The sequence below is a fragment of the Bufo bufo genome, chromosome 10, assembly GCF_905171765.1.
Source record: "Bufo bufo chromosome 10, aBufBuf1.1, whole genome shotgun sequence".
NCBI lineage: Eukaryota > Metazoa > Chordata > Amphibia > Anura > Bufonidae > Bufo > Bufo bufo.
The window spans coordinates 39,122,556-39,146,394 of NC_053398.1; the positions used below are offsets into that span (position 1 = coordinate 39,122,556).

Genomic DNA, 23,839 nt, shown 5'->3' on the forward strand with positions numbered 1-23,839 from the left:
GCACCTAGAGGCTCCGTCTACTAACCATGTATCCCGCCCAGGTCCTCCGTTCTGCCCGCCCCGCTCCTCTTGATTGATGTCCAAGTTCCATGCATCGTTGAGGAAATCTAAAAAAATAACAAGTTTGTGTGCAGGAGCCGCTACTTTCACACTCGTGTTTGGTGCGGATCCGTCATGGATCTGCACAGACGGATCCGTTCAGATAATACAACCGCCTGCATCCGTTCAGAACGGATCCGTTTGTATTATCTGTAACATAGCCAAGACGGATCCGTCTTAAACACCATTGAAAGTCAATGGGGGACGGATCTGTTTTCTACTGTGCCAGTGAAAACGGATCCGCCCCCATTGACTTACATTGTGTGTCAGAACCGGATCCGTTTTGGCTAAGTTTTATCAAGTGAACATCAAAACGCTGCAGGTAGCGTTATGGTGTCCGCCTCCAGAGCAGAATGGAGACTGAATGGAGGCAAACTGATGCATTCTGAGCGGATCATTTTCCATTCAGAAAAACTGATCCGTTTTATGAGAGACCGTGACTGATCTCACAAACGGAAAGCCAAAACGCTAGTGTGAAAGTAACCTAAGGTGCGCCCCCAGAATCAGTTACACTGGTGGGCCCTAAGTATAGCAGTCCGATACTAGATAGATAGATAGATAGATAGATAGATAGATAGATAGGTAGATAGATAGATAATAGATAGATAGATAGATAGATAGATAGATAGATAGATAGATAGATATTTTACAGATACTTGGTAGATCTGTGATCTGTCTCTCTAGCTCCGACTGGTCTTCCGCGACCCTCTGTTTTTGCTCTTTCCTTTCATTGTGACTCTGACCTAAGGATCGCACTATTTCAATGAAGTTTTGGAGATGTCCCAGCCTCCTGTGTCTGTTTATTGTCACCGGCTCTCAATGGAGCATTGAGGTCCCCTCTTCCCAGCTCCTCACCAGTTAGCTGGTGTCTGGATCTCCATGAAAAACACCTCTAAGTTACCCTATAATAATATTAAAAAAAAAGAAGAAGAAGTAAATGTGTTCCTGTAAACGCTCCCTCATCCTCCTTGCAACCCCCTCCCTTACATAGAGGAGGGGGTGGCAGGAGGAGTGGCACTAAGTGCAGCATGGGGAGGAGGCCTGGGCTCTGTCTGCTCCCTCCTTCCTCTCCAGTCACTCATCTGTGATCCTCTTTGCAGCCCAGATAACGGTCCCTGAAGCAGTCGCCATGGGGGTAGAAGGATGCACCAAATGTATTAAATACATGCTCTTTGTCTTCAACTTCATCTTCTGGGTGAGTCCTCCATGCTGTGGATGTCTAGAGGATGTGCTGCATTTACCTTCAGCCTCCTACATGTTTGTGTCTGAGCATCTTCTAGGGGTGGGCTGCTGGCTTGTTGTGTAGAGTCCCCTAATGTGCCTCTGCTGCTTGTTAGTAAGCTGCACTGTGCACAGAGACCGTGTAGCACAATGTGCTAAACAATAAGATTGCTCAGGACAGGTGCAGATTTGAGAATTTCTCTGCATGTTGGTGGAGAGGAGGCAGCTTGGTTGAAAACAACATCTTTATGCAGGGACCCCCCCCCCCCAACCCCACGTGGTGCAGCAGGGGATCTGTGCCGTGTGGGTTTGAGGGGAGGGCAGAGTCCCTCCATGGTACCCCTCCCTGTCACTAGTCTGTGGGACTAACAAAGCAGCTAACAAGTGGTAGGAAAGTCACCAAAGACATACATAGTCGCAAAGAAATATAATCTAAATATGTTAGTTAGATATAATACTAAAAGTAAATAAATATATACATCTAAAAATAAATTATACATATGTAGTTCTATAGAAATTTTAACGTTATATCAATATACAAAAATGAATAAACCTAAAAAAATAAATAAATCTAAAAAGCAATAAAGTCACATAGAAATATAATATAAATATGTTATTTATATATAACACAAAAAATAAATGTATAAATCTAAAAATAAATTATACATATGTACTGTAGTTATATAGAAATTTAAATGTTATATCAATATACAAAAATTTATAAATTTAAGAAGAAATAATAAATCTAAAAAGAAATGAAGTCACATAGAAATATAAATATGTTGATAATATATAATAAAAAAAATAAATGTATAAATCTAAAAAGAAAATATACATATGTAGTTATATAGAAATGTAAATGTTATATCAACATACAAAAATGTATAAATATTAAAATAAATAATAAATCTAAAAATACATTTTATATATACATATATATATATATAGTCACATAGAAATATAATATAAATATAACAAAAAATATGAATGTACAAAAATAACTGTAAAAATAAATAAATATAAATGTGTATATATAAACATATATTCACAAAGAAAGCTAAATATGTTATATAAATATAATACAAAAAGTATTCCCCTACCTCAATCCACTGATCCATATCCTGAGCTTAAGAATTATTCACATTTCATTGTGTACACCATGATGATTCTTTGAGAATAAGAGTTTACCTGCAGTCCTATGCAAACCATTCAACCACGCTGCTTGCTTTGAGGACTACAGTCTTACAATACACCGGGTTATTTATAATGACTATAATCATCTGACAGATCAGAATTTTGCTCAATTATTTTAATTTAACCCAGTATTCTATGATAGGATTTCCCATGAACGCCATGGAATATTGTTCAGAATGCAGCAAACATTAAGACGATTTACATTTTCTGACAACCCCGATGGGAAATTTCCAGGAAATTGTTAATTGCCACTAGAATTGTAGTGATAGTAACTGGCAACCTGTGATATATTTTTCTGCAGAATATTGGTTGGATCTGGAGAGGTCTGCGCTCCTATACAATATTCATCGTGGACCTTTACCGGTCATCCTAATTCCTTTGAACATTATTTATTTAATTATCTTGAATTGTTCTGTTTTTTTTTCCTCTGCACTTAAATGCCTCTATCTGAGGAACCTTGGGCCTCCTTGGACCCTGGGCCTATTAGTTCACCCTTTTGTCCTCATTAACCTATTGAAAATCATGCCAACTGCCAGTCATGGTAGTGCTGTGGTAACACTAAGTATCCCTTGTACCATAATGTCCATGAGCAGCTGCGCAGATGGTACGCCGGCCCCTGCAATGACATCACTCTGGAATTTATGGTGCTATGTAGGGTCTGAATACACGATAGAACCCACACCTGTTTTTCATCTACAAGTCTCAATCTCTACACAATGTTAGCGCATATACAGTATTTGCTTCCCACTGATTCATTTCCTCTTTCAAAGGGGTTTTTCTACAATGACTAGATGTTTTCATAATTCATTGCACTATATATTTATGTAATTAAAACATTGTTAATGCGCCCACACTGTCAAACAATGTGGCTCCGAATGACGTGTCATCAAATGCGTCTTCATACAACTTGAACACCAGACGTGACATTAATCACAGTACCGTTAGATGTCACATTGGACCTTACGTCACACACAACCATCCATAGAGACTACAGCTGTGGGGTTTTGACCGGGACCACCAACAGAAATTTCTGGGCCCCATATAAGTCATCAGTATCAGATCAGTGGGGGTCCGACCCCTAGGATCTGCTGTTTGAAAAGGCACCAGCGCACGCAGTTGCACCGAGCAGTCATATTTCCCTGATGATGGCCCTGGTTTTGACAGTGGGGAACTAGTGATGATTTCTAAACTGCATTACTTGAATTCATTACATGCAGAGGGTAAAGTAGAAAACCATTTCCTTTCATTCCTAAAAAAGAATGTAGTGTCCTCCATGTATCGTTGTGCACCCGAACCATTGGTGGTCTTCTGTTTACTTAGCTCAGGAAAGTGTCCCCCATCCTCAGTCCACTGGTCCACATCCTGAGCTTAATGGTTCCTGCTTCAATTCCCTTCCACAGCTCAGTTATCCCCTGCTGTTTGCTTTCTTCACCTCAGTGTTCTTCTACCATTCCTCATTGTTCCCCTAAGTCAGCACATTATTCCCCTACTTCAGTTCAGTGTTCCCCTTCCTCTGTTTCCCTATATAATCTCAGCGCTACCTTTTGCCCTCTCAGTGCTCCCACCTTCAGTTCAGTCTCCTCTCAGTTCTTTGCTCCCTAGCTTCAGTTCAGAGACCCTTCTTCAATTCAGAGCTCCTCCTTCAGTTCAGAGCCCCTCCTTCAGTTCTTTGCTCCCTAGCTTCAGTTCAGAGCCCCTTCTTCAGTTCAGAGCTCCTCCTTCAGTTCAGAGCCCCTCCTTCAGTTCAGAGCTCCTCCTTCAGTTCAGAGCTCCTCCTTCAGTTCAGAGCTCCTCCTTCAGTTCAGAGCCCCTCCTTCAGTTCAGAGCTCCTCCTTCAGTTCAGAGCTCCTCCTTCAGTTCAGAGCTCCCCCTTCAGTTCAGTGCTCCCCTCTTCAGTTCAGAGCCCCCCCCTTCAGTTCAGAGCTCCCCTCTTCAGTTCAGTGCTCCCCTCTTCAGTTCAGTGCTCCCCTCTTCAGTTCAGTGCTCCCCTCTTTAGTTCAGTGCTCCCCTCTTCAGTTCAGTGCTTCCATCTTCAGATCATTTCTTCCCTCTTCAGTTCAGTACCCTCATGCTTCAGTTCACAGCTCCACTGCCTCATTTCAGCAGTACCCTCATGCTTCAGTTCACAGCTCCACTGCCTCAGTTCAGTGCTACCCGCAGGGGCATAGCTATAGTGGAAGCAGGGGGGCCGGAATTCAGAAGGGGCCCCTCAACAGTATTATACAATTACATAATATACAGTGACAGTATATACAGTGAGATGACATACAGTATGTACGTGTAGGAAACGGATGGAGCAGCTGCCAGGTCTGGTCTAAGAGAGATATCTTGACTAGCCACAGAAGTTTGCTGGGTGGGGTGCGGCGCCTTCAAAAATTGACTGTGGGTCACAGTCATTTCTAGTTACACCACTGGCCAACTGGCTTCCCTCCAGTTCAGTGCTCCCTGCTTTCAGATCAGTCCTCCCTTACCTTAGTTCAGTGCTCCCCTACCATAGTTTAGTGCTTCCATCTTCAGTTCAGTGCTCTCCTTCCTCAGTTCAGTGCTCCCCTCCCTTAATTCAGTGCTCCCCACCTTCAGTTCAGTGCTCCCCTTCCTTAATTCAGTGTCCCTTTCCTTAGTTCAGTGCTCCCCTTCCTTAGCCCAGTGCTCCCTTCTTCAGTCCAGTGCCCCTACCTTAGTTCATTGTTCCCCTACCTTAGTTCAGTGCTCCCCTTCCTTAGCCCAGTGCTTCCCCCTTCAGTTCAGTGCTCCTCTTCCTTAGCTCGGTACTCCCACCTTCAGGTCAGTGCCTCCCTACCTTAGTTTAGCGCTTCCCCTTCAGTCCAGTACCCCCTATCTTAGTTCAGTGCTCCCCATCTTCAGTTCAGTGCTCCCCTTCCTCAGCTGGTTGCCCTCTTCCTCACCTCAATACTCTACAAGAACTAAGCAGCAAAGCATAAACTATGAAACAATGGCACAGCGGAGGATGTGTTTGTGCAGGATGTGTATATTCACAGCTGTAGTAAGAGGGTGTGAGCGCTCAATTACTTTAGGTAGAGATATGGAAGTAGCAGAGTATTCTAGACATTATTGTTTTCAATAGAACCTGTGTAATTTCTTTACCAATAAATTAGGATTGCTTTATTCTAAGCATCTTTTGCTACAACTGAGCAAAAACTACTATTAATATGTGCAAATAGTCATCTACATCATCGCTTTGACTGGGGAATCAGAGGGGTTTTTATGATAGCAATGATGTAGCACTTTGGTGCATCTCGTGTGGTCCTTTCACAAAATATAGACTGCTGCATTCTTCTGACCTCACATGCAGTAAAGCAGTGAGGATTTTCATGTATTGGCCATAGTTCGCCTTGGAATTTAGAATAACAGTTGTAAAGGAGGCTCTTCAATTAATAACATTCCTCCAATATCCCGCACCCCTCTTCTCCCTCCGCTAAGCTGTTTTGGACAGCTGCTGGCTTCATAAACTATACAGTGAACAGAAGGCTGCATCCACTGTGTATTTTCCTGCATACTGCAGCTCAGTTCCTATTCACTTGAAAGGGAGCTGAGTTGCAGTACCCCGAAATGGCCACTATGCAGTGTTCAGAACATTGTGCTTCCGACTCCATCTACTGTATAAATTCCACCACCAAAGGCTGCCAGAAACAGAAATCGTGGGGGTGCTGGGTGTCATACTCCCACTGATTTGACTTTGATGATCTATCCCGAGGACAGGCCATTAATAAAGTACGAATAGAAAACTTTAAAGGGGTTGTCTGACCTAGGAGTTGACTTACCCATCCATTAGAACGTGTTCCCATATGAGAAATAAAATACTCTCCTGTCCACAGTCCTGCTTTCACAGCACTACATCCCCCTTTTCAGCTGCTTAAGGTTCCCCAAGGTGACTTGGACTGCTGTAGCCACTCACTGGCCTTAAAGGGGTTGTCCGGGTTCAGAGCTGAACCCGGACATACCTCCATTTTCACTCCGGCAGCCCCCCTGACTTGAGCATCGGAGCAGTTCATGCTCCGATGCTCTCCTTTGCCCTGCGCTAAATCGCGCAGGGAAAAGGCATTTTTGGAGATCCAGTGACGTACCGGGGCTCTCCATGGGGCTGCCAGGAAGACCGGTGACGTCACCAGCACTGATGGGCGGGATTTAGCGCTGCCCTAGCCAGTAAAATGGCTAGGGCAGCGCTAAAGCCCGCCCATCAGAGCTGGTGACGTCACCGAACAAACTGCTGGGCGGAAGTAGCTTGAAATCAAACTTTCCTTGTTACCGGAAGTTACTCCTTATACAGAGTATTAGAAATATCTTTATTATGTTCCAAATGTTTTTATTTTCTGAAGCACAGTGTACAATTACATTAAGGCTACTTTCACACTAGTAGGAAAAAACGCTTCCATTACTGATAATACAACCATCTTCATCCGTTATGAACGGATCCGGTTGTATTATCTGTAACATATCTTTAACATTGCCAAGACGGTTCCATCATTAACTCCATTAAAAGTCAATGGAGGACGGATACGTTTTCTATTGTGGCAGAGAATACGGATCCGTCCCTATTGACTTGCATTGGGGGTCATGACGGATCCGTCTTGATCAGTTTCCCAGGACGGAAAGCAAAATACAACATGTTGCGGTTTGCTCTCCGGTATGGGAACGCATCTAAACCTAATGGGATGCATTTTGGAACATTCCGTTCAGTTCAGTTTTGTCCACATTGACAATGAATGAGGACAAAACCGAAGCGTTTTTTTCCAGTATTGAGCCCCTATCACGGAACTCAATACTGGAATACTTAAACGCTAGTGTGAAAGTAGTCACATTTTGATAGCAAATTTATTCATTTAAATAAGTCTTTAAGATCTTCGTTTCCTCTTGGTCTCGACTGTGGTATTATCATTCTTGATACTCTGGTGGTGACCGTTTTCTGTGCTTCAACTTTTAACAGGATAAGGGGGAAGGAAAATGGGACGGGACACAACAGGTCTCTGGTTTTGTGGTTCTACTATGTTAGTCATTTTCTTGTTGCTTCGTGTGACCTCTAGTTGGTATATCCTGTGGTCTCTTTTCTTACCTATGAGATCCCACAGTCTGTGTTATCTCCCACATTGATTTGTGGCTTTGTTTCATGAGTTGTGTCCCATAACAAGGTGGCAGAGGAAGGGAGGAGGGCCAGGGATGGAACAACTTGAACTTGTATTTACAACACAAATTCCATATCTAAACGTCATTTATAATATCTTTATAATAAAATCCCAACTCTTAGCATAACACACCTCCCCGCATTGGTCTGTCTACTTGTCTACTTGTCTAACCCGGCAGACCCGTGTTGTGGCGCACGGATCCGTCCAATCACCTATTTTGAGGACGCAGTTTCTAGCTAGATTGGTGGATCTCCCACCAGAAGTCTCTCCTGATACCAGGCAGTCAGCTTAAAGCACTCATATATAGATTGTTTCACTCGTCTGGGCAGAATGTCTATGAAGATTTACCAGCTCAGAAAGAAATGCTCCACATGTGTTTCTTTTTTAGATGAGGCCTCCACCCAGTCCATCTTCATTATGAAGGACAGTTTCTCTAGGAATAGTCTGAATGGTGGTGAAGATGTGTCTATCCATGTATGTAATTTCTGGCTGCTCGGTGTACAAGGATGGTCTTCAGGATCTGTGTACCCAAATATTGCCTATATTGGGTTCAGTGGTGCTGCTGAGGTGAGGTGGGTTGTAGTGGACTGGTTTACCTTTGTATTATTGGGCACTGCCAGAAGCAGTGATATAAGTCTGCTCCTTCTGATTGACAGTGGGGACAATTTGTAGTTGTGTGGGTGCCCATGTGATAACCTCTTATAGGGGTGATATACACGCGATGATATAATTGTAGGTTCATCTCCGTGTATCGGCTTGATGGGAGACATCGGATACCTAGTTCCTCTGCTTTCAGCAGGGTTGTGATGGATAGCTGTGGGATGTCTCTGAGCCAGCCGGTCGGGGCTGTCCTCGTGTAGGTGTAGTCTACAGGGGTGTGTATGAATTTATAGAATTTAGTTGTGTGGCCTCGCATGGTGGGGGGTTAGTTGAGAGCATTTTGTAATGCCGTGTTCCATTCTAATGGTGATGGTTCTGACAATACTTTGGTTATGTAACTTTTTGCTTGCAGATATGGGAAGAAAGTAATTCTGATGTTTGGGAACTTTTCTTTTAAGGCATCTAAAGTTAGTATCTTGTGTGTGGCGTTGTCTGTGAGTCCTCCTTCACACCAGGAATAAAATTCCCTGTGTGGTGAACCTTCTTGAAATTTTGGATTGGGAATAAAAGTGAGGTGTAGGGAGCACCGGGGGTGTAGAGATTTCAGGGTCCTCATCTTCTGCCATGCCCGCCAGGTAGACATCAGGAGGGGATTATCCCTGTTATGTTTGGGGATATTATGGAATGGTAAATGTAAGAAGTTTTGACGGGATATGTGCGGGATGAAAGTTTGGTCCCTAGTTCAATCTGTAAATACTGAGGTAAGATGTATCCAATCTGTTGTAATTCGCAGCAGTGCCGCTGTGTTGTATGTTGGGGAAGTTTAATCCTCCATTTAGTCTGGGTTGCTGTAGAATATTATACGGGATTCGTGGGCGTTCCCCCTTCTATATAAAGGTGTGATATAGGTCATTTAACTTTTTTTCTTCTCTTGGGCGTAAATATGAGAGTAAAGAGTGGAATATATATAGCAGAAGGGAGAATTATACCATTTTGATAAGGTAAGCTCTTCCCACGTATGGTAGTGGTAAATTACGCCAATTTGCCAATGTATTTTCCAAGGCTTGGATATATACGGCAGAACATTAGCCCCATATAGTCTCGTAGTTATAGTGACGCCCAAATATGTTATTGAAGTCGATTGCCACCGAAATGGGAAGGGGGAGGCCCATCGTGGTTTAGTTGGGCCCTTTAAAAGTAACACCTCTGATTTATCAGGATTCAATATATATCCTGAGAGTTATCCTACATGTTGGAGTTCAGTCATGATGTGTGAAAGAGTCTGTGCTGGATTTCTAATAATCAGTAAGATATTGTCAGTAAATGCGGTCACTTTGAGGTCGTGTGAGAAGGAGTTTGGCGTGTTTGAGGGAGATAATGGGTGTAAATAATAAAGTAGTGGGTCAACAGAGAGGTTATAAAGGATAGGGGATAATGGGCAGCGCTGGCATGTTCCTCTGAATATGCCCAGAGGTGCTGTATTTCGGCCATTGATTGTGAGCGTGGTTTAAATGTCTGTTTGGATGTGTTTTATAAAATCACAGAATATTGAGTTGAAACCCCTTTTCGTCTGTTGGCTTCTCTGAAAAAATTGTTTTGGGCGACCTTATTCAGCCACACTGCTCGGCTTTGTACCAGTGATTCCAATATCTGTTTTTTGTGCCCTTTAGCAGTGTTTTGTGTATTAAATGGAATTGATTTGTTGCCTGTTTGTGTTTTAGGGTCACATAACTTATTATATGACCCCCAAAGACCGCCTTTGCTGTGGCCCATAATAATGGGGTGTTATCTATGTGTGTCATATTATCATCTATATAGTTGGCCCATTGTGTCTTTAGATAGTCTCTAAAGTCATCCGAGTTGTATAGGAAATTCGGAAATCTCCATATTTTAGTCCTTGTTGTGGATTCTAGGCCTTGGAGTGTCAATGTGACTGGGGCATGATCGGTTATAGCTATTGCCTGTATGGAAGTGTCTGTAACTTTATTGAATAGGGAGGAAGATATTAAGAACAAATCTATTCTGGAAAAGCTATCATTACTGACACGTATATTCTCTAGAGTTGGAATTGAGTGTTCTCCAGGGATCATACAGAGAGAGTGTCTCCATCATGTGTGCAAGATCTCTGGAGGCTAGGGTTATGGGTGCATTTTGTGCTGATCTGTCTAGTAAAGGATATATAATGGTATTAAAGTCTCCCCCTATGATGAGATTGGGATCTTGTCTTTTAAGCAAGAGAGTTGTAAGTTTGGAGAAAAAGTTTGTGTTTGTTATGTTTGGGGCGTAGATGTTCAGTAGGATGTATACACAATTGTTTATGCGGACTTGCAAAAGGATGTATCTACCTTTTTCATCAATTAGTTCCTTTTCTACAGAAAGCGGCAATCCCTGGCGGAAGAGTATTGCCACTCCTCTAGCCTTTGAGGTATAGTCAGCTGAGTAACATGCCTCCAGCCAAGGGGCTTTTAGAGTAGCGCCTATTTGGCGTTTCCAGTGTGTTTCTTGCATACATATTATATCTGGTTTGGCTCTTTTCACATGTGTGAGACTTTTCCTTCGCTTAATGGGGGAATTAAGGCCCGCCACGTTCCACGAGAGCAACTTCAACTGAGTGGGGGTGTTATATTCGTCCTCACTGGAGAGTGTCGTCATCTGACCTGGTTAGTAGGATTTTGCCCATGGTTAGGGTTTCTTGTGGGTTTCACCCCCCATCGTCCCAGCGAGCGACGGAGAATGAGGATGGGTCCGCGCGTCACTGTAGTAGACCTGGAGAGGCATGACAGATAGATGCTTCTAGGATTCCTGCAAAACAAGATATGGAGGTAAACAATATAACAGCGCCAGTGTGGTACCAGCCATAACATTAAGAAAAATAATGAACAAAACTGAGGAGATAGGGGTTTGGGGTAGCCCCTAATATTCTGCCAGTAAGGCAAATGATTTGTATGCACACACTCCTTTGTGTGCTCATTGGGGATCAGTCATCATTTCGGATGTGGAAGTGTCGACGTGCTGAGGTCGGATCTTCGAAAAATAGTTGTCTGTCGTTATCAAATAGTTATCCGTCGTCAATTTTGCTGGGAATAGAAGTTGGAAACGGATTTCTTTTTCATGCAGGTATCAACATATAGGAGTAAACGCTCTTTTCTTTTGCGATACTGTGGCGGAGAAATCTTGGAAGATTAATAAAGTGATATTCCGGACCTTTAGTGTGGCATTAAGGACTTGTTCTTTGGTAGCCCAGTTAAGGTATTTGGTGATGACCGGTCTTGGGCGGTTATTTCCTCCTTCTGGTTTTTTTGGGGGTCAGATTCTGTGCGCCCTTTCGATGCTAAGCTTGTCGATGGAGATATCTGCTGCCATAGCTTGTGGAAGGTCTTCTGTGAGGAATTTTATGAGATTGTCTGCCGCTATGGATTCTGGTATGCCAATAAACCTCAGGTTGTTGCGACGGTCCCGATTCTCCAAATCCTCCAGCTTGTCTCTCAGTGTAGATTCCATTTCTTGGCATTGTGTTCCAGGTTAGCAGTGGTTATTTCCTGGGCTATGACTTTGTTTTCTAGCTCTGTTATTTTTTGGGCGTTTGTGGTGATGAGAGCCAGTGCTGAATTTATCAAGGAATGGAGGACGTCCAGCCTCTTGTCAAAGAGTTGCAATAAAATACGGGACACTTTCTGCGCCACTGCATTGGCATTATAAATGTTGGGTTTTGGAGACATTATCGGGTCACGGTTGGGGGATACGTTTGGTGATGCAGCGTCCTCTTCCTGCGGGGGGTTTGATATCTTTATTATGTTTACTTTTTTATCTTCTGCGTGAGAAAATTATTTAAAATAGTTTGCCTCTAATCTGTCCTCATACTTATATCACTAGTTAAAGGGGTTCTCCGGGAATTAAGAAATTGAAAATACTTAAAGGGTAACTGTCATTTTTTATTTTATTTGATAGTTTATTAGAGCTAGGCATGTATACCTGAGTTAGTCTGTCAATGATTGTCAAAAGATCTGTAATTACCTTATAATAACAGCTTTCATTAATGTCCTCTGTCCCTTTCTACTGCTCCCTTAAAAGACCTTTGCTAGGGCTTGTCTGTCTCCCTTTTAGTATAAACAGAAGACAGAGGGGTGGTTTTCCACACTGCATGTCTGCATTAGGCTCCAGAGTGAGGAGGCATGTCTCTCAGTAATCCAATCTGATTGGCTGGCAGGGAGTTGCAGGCTACAGCAAGTGTGTATGGGAAGTCAGGGAAAGCAGTTTTGGCCTCAGAGAATTGGCAGAAGAGCCATCTTGAGAAGGTCCTCATATTGTAAATGTTTAAACAGCCATAACTAAGGGAAAAGCTCAAGGAAAACAGTGGTATGTGAAGAAACTAAACACTGCTTTATGCATAATGCTGCTGCAGCAGTAACATGTACAAAAAATTTTTTTTTTATGAAAACATGACAGTTACCCTTTAAATAATACTTTATTATAAATATATTTCTAAATACCTTTTATTTGCTATAATGGCTCGTTTTATCTAGGGAGCAATCATCAGGAGAAATAAAATGGCCGCCGTCCTATTAGTACACACAAAACCTGTCCTAATCTCACTGAAGGACAAGTTACTTCATCCTCCTCTCTGCTGTGCTTGTCAGGGATTATGATAAGATCTTCAGCTGAATCTTTGTGTGAATGGAGTTAATGAGGAGACATGAAGTACAGAGAGGACAGACAGGACAGACTGTGGTAATGGAGCCTGCATACACGAGCTGCTGCTTGCTAGCCACATCCCCACCTCCTCTCTGGATTTCATTCCTACAGATATGCAGCTGAAGATCTTATCAAGCAGAGCAGAGAGGAGGATGAGGCAACTCTTTAGCTCAGTGTTGTGAAGTAACTTGTCCTGCTGTGTGATTAGGACAGGTTTTGTGTGTACTGGTAGGACGGCAGCCAGTTTACTTCTCCTGATGATTGCTCCCTAGACAAAATGAGCTATTATAACTAATGAAAGGTAGTTGGGAATATATTTATAATAAAGTAATATTTAAGTATTTTCAGTCATTTTATTTTTTTAATTCCCAGAGAATCCCTTTTACATTTCTAAGGACTTAGGGGGGTAGTCCAGAATTTTACTATTAATGGCATATCCTCAAGGTAGGCCACCAATATCTGATCGGTGGGTTACTGACACCTTGCACCCCCACCAATCAGCTGTTCTTTAGTAGGTATGGTGCTGGAATTAGACACTGGAACTACACAGTTTCATCCATTGTGTAGTTGACAGAGCTGGGTACGGCAGAGCTGCTTCTATTGAAGTGAATGGGAGGAACACTGCAGTAACCAGTCCACTGCACAATGGATGGAACTGTGTAGTTTCGGTCCTGGAATTACTGCAGAACAGTTGATCAAAGAGGTCAGATATTGATGGTCCATCCTAAGGAAAGGCCATCAATATAAAAGTGCTTGACAATCTCTTTAAGATAAATGACCTATCCATTGGCAAATATTTTTAATGTAAATTTGACTCCCATCATGCCTGTGGGTGGACTAGAGATTTTATGTTGTAGGACGAGTTTTCTCGTCTTCCCTTTGTCTCTCCTGCTGAATTCTGCACATTTCATGACCTGTCAAGAGGCGTGGGATATGTCACAATGTGCAGCTCAGAGAGTTCTTGTGTGGGTGTCACTATATGAAATAGCCTAAATAAGACATATGTGAATAGTTCATTGTCTATTTACCATGAATATCGCAGGAGGCATGGTTATGGCACCCTGCCTGGGCCACACACATTTTTTCATGGTGTTTCAAAAGAGGACCATCTGCAGAGAAGCCATGTTGAGGGCCAAACAAACATGATCGTTTGGCCCATTCAGTGAAGTAAGCTACTGTCTACAGATCATCCATGTAAAAATAAGAATTGACCCTTAAAACTAATAACTGATAGGTAATCCTTCAAAGCAAAAATTGAGACAAAACAATTAATGTAATTTTAGTTCACTCTTCTTTAGTCCTGAAGGACCAGGTGCCACTGCCACAGGAAACCCTGATCACCCTCAGTGGCCAATGGCCACAAGACCTTGCATGTAAAACTAATTTCTTCAAAATCGTGAAAATTGTGTGCCCATTGTCTGCCATGGGTTGGCAGGGTTTCAGATGCATGCGGAAGTCCCAGAGTTCAAACCCATCCCAAGACCACTGCTTTAATTCAGGCACGTTGGCACACGTTATACCAGAAACCCTTGCAGTCACTTTCTTCATCGTCTTCTAAGATGTTGTGTGACTTTTTGGAAGTGTTCTTGAAGGAACTTTATGGAAACTGCTACACAGTAAAGTTAGGCTTCCATATTTAATAAGACCGAAATAAGACTGATTGCAATAATGCGATCAACCAAAAATGTCATCAAGTTTATCTCCATTGAACCCGAGACGTATGCATTGTTAGTGGGCATCTATCTGAAAGGGACAAATATTTTGTATTTTTTGCGCATCCGCATTTCGCTGACTGCTGCATACATACGGTCATGCGAACGCCCCCTTATAGTCCAAAAAATCCGGTAATTGGTGTCACAGCGTCCAAAAATGGGCAAACTATTAAAACATCTAGGTATTTATCCTTTACACCATAATGGAAAAACTCAAAATTTACGATTCACATTTTTAAGTCTTAAAAAAGTGTAAAAATGATATAAATGTGCTTTTACTATAATTGCACTGACTCACAGAATAACACCAAGGTGTCATTTTTACTGCACAGTGAACGCCATAAAAATTAAACCCATAAAAAATGGCACAGCTTCATTTTTCCCGTTTCCCAATCATGTGGAATAATTAATGGTCCCTCAGACGGCTATGTGAATGGAAAAGTAAAAAGATGTGGCTTTTGAAAGGCAGAGAGTAAAAACGAAAATGCAAAAATGGATAGGAAAATATCAGGAAGGGGTTAAGAGTGTTTTCCAGGAATTCGTTTTTTCTATGTAAATGTGCAGATTTACTAAAGTGCCAATTTGAAGTCATCTTCATAAATTGTGTACCTTGCGGCAGAGGATTCTTGGCAGGCAGTTCCGTCGCCGGAACTGCCTGCCGGATCCGGCAATACAGACGCAAACTGATGGCATTTGTCAGACGGATCCGTATGCGGATCCGTCTGACAAATGCATTGAAATAACGGATCCGTCTCTCCGGTGTCATCTGGAAAAACGGATACAGTATTAATTTTTGGGCATTTTTAAAGGTCTGCGTTTTGCCGGAACACTTAATGCCGGATCCGGTACTTATACACTTCAATGGAAATTAATGCCGGATCCGGCATTCCGGCAAGTGTTCAGGATTTTTGGCCGGAGAGAAAACTGCAGCATGTCTAAATCCCATCACTGACCATCCACAGGCTCTGCCCTCATGTGTATCTAATCCTATCCTGTGTGATACAGCCTGCTGAGCTGCGTATCTAATCCCATCACTGACCGGCCCCAGGCTCTGCCCTCACCATCTCCAGAGTGTGATAAACAGCTGGAATCAGCAAGCGTATCCAATCACATCTGTATCTAATCCTATCCTGTGTGTGTGCCTGATACACATCCTGTTGTGTGCGATACTGCCTGCTGAAGTGTATATCTAATCCCATCTTCTACGACACTGCCTGCTGAGTGGTGTATCTAATCCTATCTTGAAGGATCCTGCCTGCTCAGCTGTTTATCTAACCCCTTATGCACACGACCGTATCCATTTTGCGATCCACAATTTTTTGCAGCCCCATTGAGTTCTATGGATTTGAGGTCCTTATTTTGAGGACCAGAATAGGACATGTTCTGTCTTTACTGGAACTAACAGTGACATCCACAGTGACATCCACAGTGCCCCCATAACAGTGACATCCACAGTGCCCCCATTACAGTGACATCCACAGTGCCCCCATAACAGTGACATCCACAGTGCCCCCATAACAGTGACATCCACAGTGCCCCTATAACAGTGACATCCATAGTGCCCCCATAACAGTGACATCCATAGTGCCCCCATAACAGTGACATCCACAGTGCCCCCATTACAGTGACATCCACAGTGCCCCCATAACAGTGACATCCACAGTGCCCCCATAACAGTGACATCCACAGTGCCCCCATAACAGTGACATCCACAGTGCCCCTATAACAGTGACATCCATAGTGCCCCCATAACAGTGACATCCACAGTGCCCCCATAACAGTGACATCCACAGTGCCCCCATAACAGTGACATCCACAGTGCCCCCATAACAGTGACATCCACAGTGCCCCCATAACAGTGACATCCACAGTGACATCCACAGTGACATCCACAGTGCCCCCATAACAGTGACATCCACAGTGCCCCCATTACAGTGACATCCACAGTGCCCCCATAACAGTGACATCCACAGTGCCCCCATAACAGTGACATCCACAGTGCCCCCATAACAGTGACATCCACAGTGCCCCTATAACAGTGACATCCATAGTGCCCCCATAACAGTGACATCCACAGTGCCCCCATAACAGTGACATCCACAGTGCCCCCATAACAGTGACATCCACAGTGCCCCCATAACAGTGACATCCACAGTGCCCCTATAACAGTGACATCCACAGTGCCCCCATAACAGTGACATCCACAGTGCCCCCATTACAGTGACATCCACAGTGCCCCCATAACAGTGACATCCACAGTGCCCCCATAACAGTGACATCCATAGTGCCCCCCATAACAGTGACATCCACAGTGCCCCCATAACAGTGACATCCACAGTGCCCCCATAACAGTGACATCCACAGTGCCCCCATAACAGTGACATCCACAGTGCCCCCATAACAGTGACATCCACAGTGCCCCCATAACAGTGACATCCACAGTGCCCCCATAACAGTGCCATCCACAGTGCCCCCATAACAGTGGCATCCACAGTGCCCCCATAACAGTGACATCCAAAGTGCCCCCATAACAGTGACATCCACAGTGCCCCCATAACAGTGACATCCACAGTGCCCCCATAACAGTGACATCCACAGTGCCCCCATAACAGTGACATCCACAGTGCCCCCATAACAGTGACATCCACAGTGCCCCTATAACAGTGACATCCACAGTGCCCCCATTACAGTGACATCCACAGTGCCCCCATTACAGTGACATCCACAGTGCCCCCATAACAGTGACATCCACAGTGCCCCCATAACAGTGACATCCATAGTGCCCCCCATAACAGTGACATCCACAGTGCCCCCATAACAGTGACATCCACAGACAGACACCGAGGCTGCAGCAGCTAATAGTAAATGTTATATCTCATCAATAAAACCATTACCGGCCTTTCTTAAAGGGAACCTGTCACCTCAAAAACGCATATAAAACGGCCAGCATTACCTCATAGTAGCCCCCAGTCTGTTAATAATCATATGTTTGATCCTTTAGGGTCCATTCACACGTCCGTAAGTGTTTTGCGGATCCGCAAAACACGGACACTGGCAATGTGCATTCCGCAATTTGCAGACCGCACATCGCCGACACTATAATAGAAAATGCCTAATCTTGTCCGCAATTGCGGAGAAGAATAGGACATGTTCTATTTTTTTGCGGAAACGGAAGCACGGATGCGGATCCGCAAATGCAGATGCGGACAGCACATTCCGGCCCCATTGAAAATGAATGGGTCGTCACCTGTTCCGCAAAATTGCGGATAAGATGCGGACCCATTTTGCAGACGTGTGAATGCCCCATAGGTTCAAAAAACGATGTTTTAAGCGCCATCAGCGCTACCTTGCCGTTCAGCTTGAAGTCAAGGGGGCAGCGGCTTCCTTGCTTCAAGTCAAGGTAAGCACGACCCTAACCGTCCCCTCTCTTGTTAGATTGACAGCCTGCAGTGCGGCCGGGATCGCATAAGTCTCGCGCATGCGCAGTGCGCCGCTGGAACCCGGCTAACAGCGGCAGCCGGAGACAGGAACGCACCTTACCAAAGAGTGCACTGCGCATGCGCGAGACTTATGCGATGCAGGCTATGAAGTAATGCTGGCCGTTTTATATACGTTTTTGAGGTGACAGGTTCCCTTTAAGAAATTTGACAAAATCTACACCCGGTGCCCAGTTTTCTGTTCCCTCGTCAAATTTGTTGCCGTCTTTTGTGATAATTTACTCCAAAAGCTTAGTAAATGGGGTCCAATATATTGGACGGGTGGCCCCAGCACACATGTACCATGGGTTACATATTACACAGTGGTACATGACTATTGAGGAATACAGGATATCTGCGGAGTTACAGTAGAATGCAATACCACACCTGACCTGTGGATAAGTGTGGCGCTGTTTTTCAGCCTGAACGCTATTCTTTTACATGTAGTTTGGCCGGCCTGTATGCTGCTGGTGACAGGAACCTGTCCAAGGGCCTCGCCGGAACCCTGTGTGGGCTTGTGGTTTCCTAATCTGGTTGACCACCGTATTGCACCACGTGCCTATCTCGTGGGAGGGAGCGTTCCTCGGTTGGAGTTATTTTAGAAGAATGCGTCCCTTCTGTCAGTAATTTATCTTACTGATTGTGTGAGGCCCAATGTTACAATTGTCTCTCTGCTGCCCTTGAATCTACGAGGCGCCTGTTACCGAGACATTTTTCCATTGTTTCCATTGAAATGCTCCCATTTATACTGGTTGTCCAGGACTAGAAAAAAGGGGCATTTAAAAAAAAAATTATTTCCAGGAACAGCACCACTCGTGTGCATAGGCTGTGTCCGGTATTGCAGCTCTGCTTTATTCACTTGAATGGGCGTGAGCTGAAGTCAGAACAGCTGAAAACGAGACCTCCAGCAGACGGGACCTCCAGCAGACGGGACCTCCAGCAGACGGGACCTCCAGCAGACGAGGTCTAGCCTCTGTGGCTGATCGCTATGCTGTCACTCATGTACAGCGCGCTGTGTAGGAGTCAGTACAGGCTTCACATAGAAGCCTGTACACTCAGAAGAAGGGGCGGTGGTCCCGGCGCATGCGCAGTAGTGTGCAAGCGACGGGACCGAGAAAGGCCGGCAGAAGGGCGGTGACGTCAGTGATGACGTTCCGTCTCCTGCCTCAGGCAGGAAAAGAAGAAGAAGACGGAGCTGGACCGGAAGACTTGAAAATGCTTTAGGGGCGGTCACGTGACCGTGAAGAGAATCATAGGAAGGGCTGCGCTGTGGAGGGTAAGTATTGGTGTAATAACCTTCCCTCCACGGGTAATGAAGATGGACAATTTTCAAGTAGGGGCCGGAGAACCCCTTTAATTTTCAACCCACACCGATAAAACAATGAGATACGAGGGCCGATTTGTGCAACATATGCACTGATATCAGCACCGCATCATTGCATTTTATTATAGCTGCTCACATAAAATAGGAAAAGTTCTAATCCCGGAGTGCTCCTTTAATTATTGATGAAAATATTTTTCTTTTTTTCAGGACTTAAAGGGGTTTCCCAGGAGTACAATATTGATGACCTATCCTCTGGATAGGTGACCAACATCAGATCGGTGGTGGTCTGACACCCTGGCCTATCAGCTGTTTTATAGGGTCGTGGTGCTTCGGTGAGCACTGCAGCCTTCATACAGCTCACCAAGAACAGTGCCGCACATGGTATAGTGGCTGTGCTTGGTATTGCAGCTCAGGCCCATTCACTTGGACGAGACTGAGCTGCTCCTCGGCCTGTGACCGATGAATGTGATGTCACTGGCCTGGGAAGAGACCGCAGCTCTTTAAACTCCCAGGTACTGGGAGTTGGACCCCCGGCAATCAGATATTGATGACTTATCCTGAGGATAGGTTATCAATATTTTACCCCTTAAAAATTGTACAGTACAATGTGGTTTTATTAGAAATTGGTAGTGTATTGGTGGAATTCACTTGTTGAGTGTGGATCCCTGGGACTGTGGATCCCTGGGTCTTTGATCCGAATTTCAGGGAAAATTCGATTCGCCTGAAAGCCAAATTTTCTCGTACTTTGTGGTAGCGAATTGATTTTGAAATGGTGGTAAAAAAAAAAAAAATCATACTTACCTGGCGAAGAGCCAGCTGCTGCCATCTTGATTAAAGATCTCGCACAAAATCCCATGCGCAGTGACGTATGATGTCACCATGCCGGCCGACATGATGACATCATCACAGGCCGTGCGAGATTTCGAGTTAGATCTGGCAGTGGCCGGTGTTCCGTGAAATTAGGGTACCTGTTAAAATCTGGTACCCTCGTCACTTCCGGTAGTGACGTAGGCGCCCCGGAAGCTTCAAAAGGAGGTGAGATCTTAGAGCCCGGCACCTGATTGGCTGAAAAGAAGGCGTGTACCTGGGTACCGTCATTTTACATGCTGCGCCTGTGAACGCGCACAGGGAGGAAGGGTACCTTTGATTTACGGGCAACTGCGCATGCGTGAACCAGATTGCCTTGGGAAGCAGACAGGGTACCGAAATATTGCAGCTCGCGCCTGTGAAGGAGCAGAGGGAGGGGAGGGAGGGACACAGGGAGGGGAGGGATGTTTGCCCGCAACATGATTGGCTGAACCTCCCGGGGTACCTAATTTTAACTGCCCTAAAAGTAACCTCCCTGCGTCCCTCCCTCCCCTCCTTGACAAGCGCGAGCTGTAATATTTCAGTACCCGGTCTGCCTCACAAGGCAATCTGGTTCGCGCATGCGTGGTGCCCCGTAAATCAAAGGTACCCGTCCTCCCTCCCTTACGGTACCCAGGTTGGTTGTGCGCAGGCGCCAACACGCCTTCTTTTCAGCCAATCAGGTGCCGGGATCTAAGATCACACCTCCTTTCGAAGCTTTCGGTGCGCCTACGTCACTACCGGAAGTGACGAGGGTACCAGATTTTAACAGGTACCATAATTTCACCGAACACCGGCTCTTTGCTATCAAAAGGATGAGGGTTAGGCTACTTTCACACCCGCGTTTTGGCTTTCCATTTGCGAGATCCGTCACAGGCGGTCCAAAACGGATCGGTTTTGCCCAAATGCATTCTGAATGGAAAAGGATCGGCTCAGAATGCGTCCGTTTGCCTCCGATCCATCTCCATTCCGCCCTGCAGGCCGCCTGCAGCGTTTTGGTGTCCGTCTGATGAAACGGAGCCAAACGGTTGTATTATTGTAACAGATCTGTTTTTGCAGGTCCATGACGGATCCGCCCAGAACGCCAGCGTGAAAGTAGCCGGAGTAGGGTTTTATTTTTATTTATTTTTTATTTTTTGACACTGCATTATTGCTGACAGATGCCGCAAACAGCGATGAACGTGGCATCTGAGGGGTACAATGACGGGGAACGGTGCTGTCATTGTGCAAAGACCGGTAGAGAAGTGTCCTTCATCCAGCAGACACCCGGCTCCTTTATGTGAGTCATATTTGTACTGAAAGTATAGACCCCCTTTAATGGATGCCGTACGTAAGGCCCCGACTGGAGCGTGGTGCTGCCTGTTGTCTTTGATACCGGTTGAAATCCTGCAGCTGTATCCGGCATGTGACAAAACTGTATCTGTATCAATGCCCCTCCTGCCGTCCTCCCCGCCATCCTCCTCACTTCCTCCACTCAGTTGATTCTGCTCCCCCTCCTATGGCTATTTGGGAAAGGGGGGGGGGGGGCGACGAGTATCTACAAAGGAACAGCAACTTGTAGAACTTATATTTTTTTTAAATAAGTCTGAAAACAGTAAAGGGTCGGCCTCGGATTTCCGCCGTCGAGGTGTGACCATCCGGCACTCACAGCTGTGGTGAAACTACAACTCCCAGCGTGCTCCATTCATTTCTATGGAGTTATGAGAACAGCCAAGCAAGTGTACATCTTGGGGAGTTGTAGTTTTACCACAGACGGGGGTGCCGGAGGTTAGCCATCACAGGCGTAGGACCCCATTTTCAATCCATCCGCATTCATTTCAATGGGGCCGTAAAAGATGTGGACGGCACACTGTCTGCTTCACGTATCTGGATGTTTCGTTCTGCGGCACCCGCAAAAAAATAAAACGTGTCCTATTCTTGTCCTTTTTGCGGACCATGATAGGCCTTTCTATCAAGGGCTGTACGTTACAATCTGCAAAATGCGGCCGGTGTCCGTTTTTTTTTTGGGCGGATCTGCAATTTGTGGCCCGCAGAAATGGATATGGTTGTGTGCAGGAGGCCTAAGGGTGAGTTCATATGTCTCATGTGTGGCCTCACCCTATGATTTGCTTTCTCTCATAATTTGACCCCACCACCACCCTTGCCAATGTCACTCATTTCCTTACAATTTTTTCTGCTTCCTACACATTAACAGGTATCTGTCGGCAGATTTGTCCCTATGACACCGGCTGACCTGGTACATGTGCGCTTGGCAGCTGAAGACATCTGTGTTGGTCCCATGTTCATGTGTGCCCGCATTGCCGAGGAAATTATGTTTTGTTATATGCAAATGAGCCTCTAGGAGCAACGGGGGCGTTGTCGTTACACCTAGAGAACGAATAATTATACAAACGCTCTTCCCCGATACTATGCCAGATGCAACTTTGCCACTTTTACTGCCTGTACATACTGTATCAATAAAAGATTTAAAAAAACACCAGTGGCCGTTTGCTGGGTGACTAGGTCAGTTTATAGATTTTTTTTGTTTTTTTCATTCAATTTTCCATGTCACTATCTATATAGTGGGAAAAAAATCCTAAAATCCTGCAATTTTCAGATTGGCCCCTAAGTCTAATAATACAGTGAGGCTTCCTGTCAGTAGAGATCACTTCTTAGTAGTCATCACATTTTTCATAACAGGCCGGATTACAATGACAGATAACACTCTCGTATAGAAAACACAGGATGAAAATAGGCGATGTCACAGCTTATCTACTCCCCTCCCTGCACGGTGACCTCTGCACAGATCACAAAGGATGTCTAGAAGACTCTCCAATAGAAGTCAATGAGGTCCATACTGTCTCCCTAAACACTTGCCATATAATTAGGCCGAGAGTCCAGTTCGAAAACAGCACAATTGTAGGATTTTTAAAAAAATATATAGATAAAGACTTTAATTAATAAAAAAAAATATATATCCGTAATTCAGTTCAATATAAAAAACTTGATTTAAACAGTAGGTCATTTTCTGATGATACTTTCCCTTTCAAAAACATAGGCTGGCATGTGCACCAGTTCTCCATTGAATAGGAAATGTACTTTTTTTTCCTGCTGCCTTCTTTTTGATTTTTCCACAAAGGAACTGTGTTATGTTAATGAGAAGCAGTCTGGAATACATTTCACAGGATCTTGAATCCAGAAGGTCTCGTTTCCTCTTTGTCCTCATACGTTTCCAGTGTCTACTCAGCATTCCTGCATATACTTTTTGAGTCTGCTGGGGTCCACACCCTTCCTGTCCCAGCCGTGAGGGTCTCCATCCTCCGCATTCTTTATGTCGCTGCTCAGTCTTTTTATAGACCCTAAGAAGATGGTTAGTAAGTTTCGGCTGCTGGGCTGGCTTCTAAAGCTTGCTTTTGGCAGTCAAGCGATATAGACAGCTGCAGCCAGTAGGACCCGCATTAATCGTACAAGCATCGGTATCAAAGCCTTGGCAGGCAGCAAACCGGCTACACAGATGGAATCCAACAAGAGTTTTAAGAATTGTACATTTGAATT

At 44.6% G+C, this 23,839-nt stretch overlaps 1 protein-coding gene across 1 annotated transcript in view; it reads left to right on the plus strand.

Moving 5' to 3' along the window:
• The first annotated feature begins 1,143 nt into the window (after positions 1–1,143).
• The window catches only part of CD81 (CD81 molecule), a 51,135-nt gene continuing 28,439 nt past the window's right edge, over positions 1,144–23,839 (plus strand). The window contains exon 1 of the mRNA XM_040409895.1: positions 1,144–1,294. Within this exon, the coding sequence (XP_040265829.1) occupies positions 1,229–1,294 (66 nt within the window). The 5' untranslated portion in view covers positions 1,144–1,228. The remainder of the gene's footprint in view (positions 1,295–23,839) is intronic.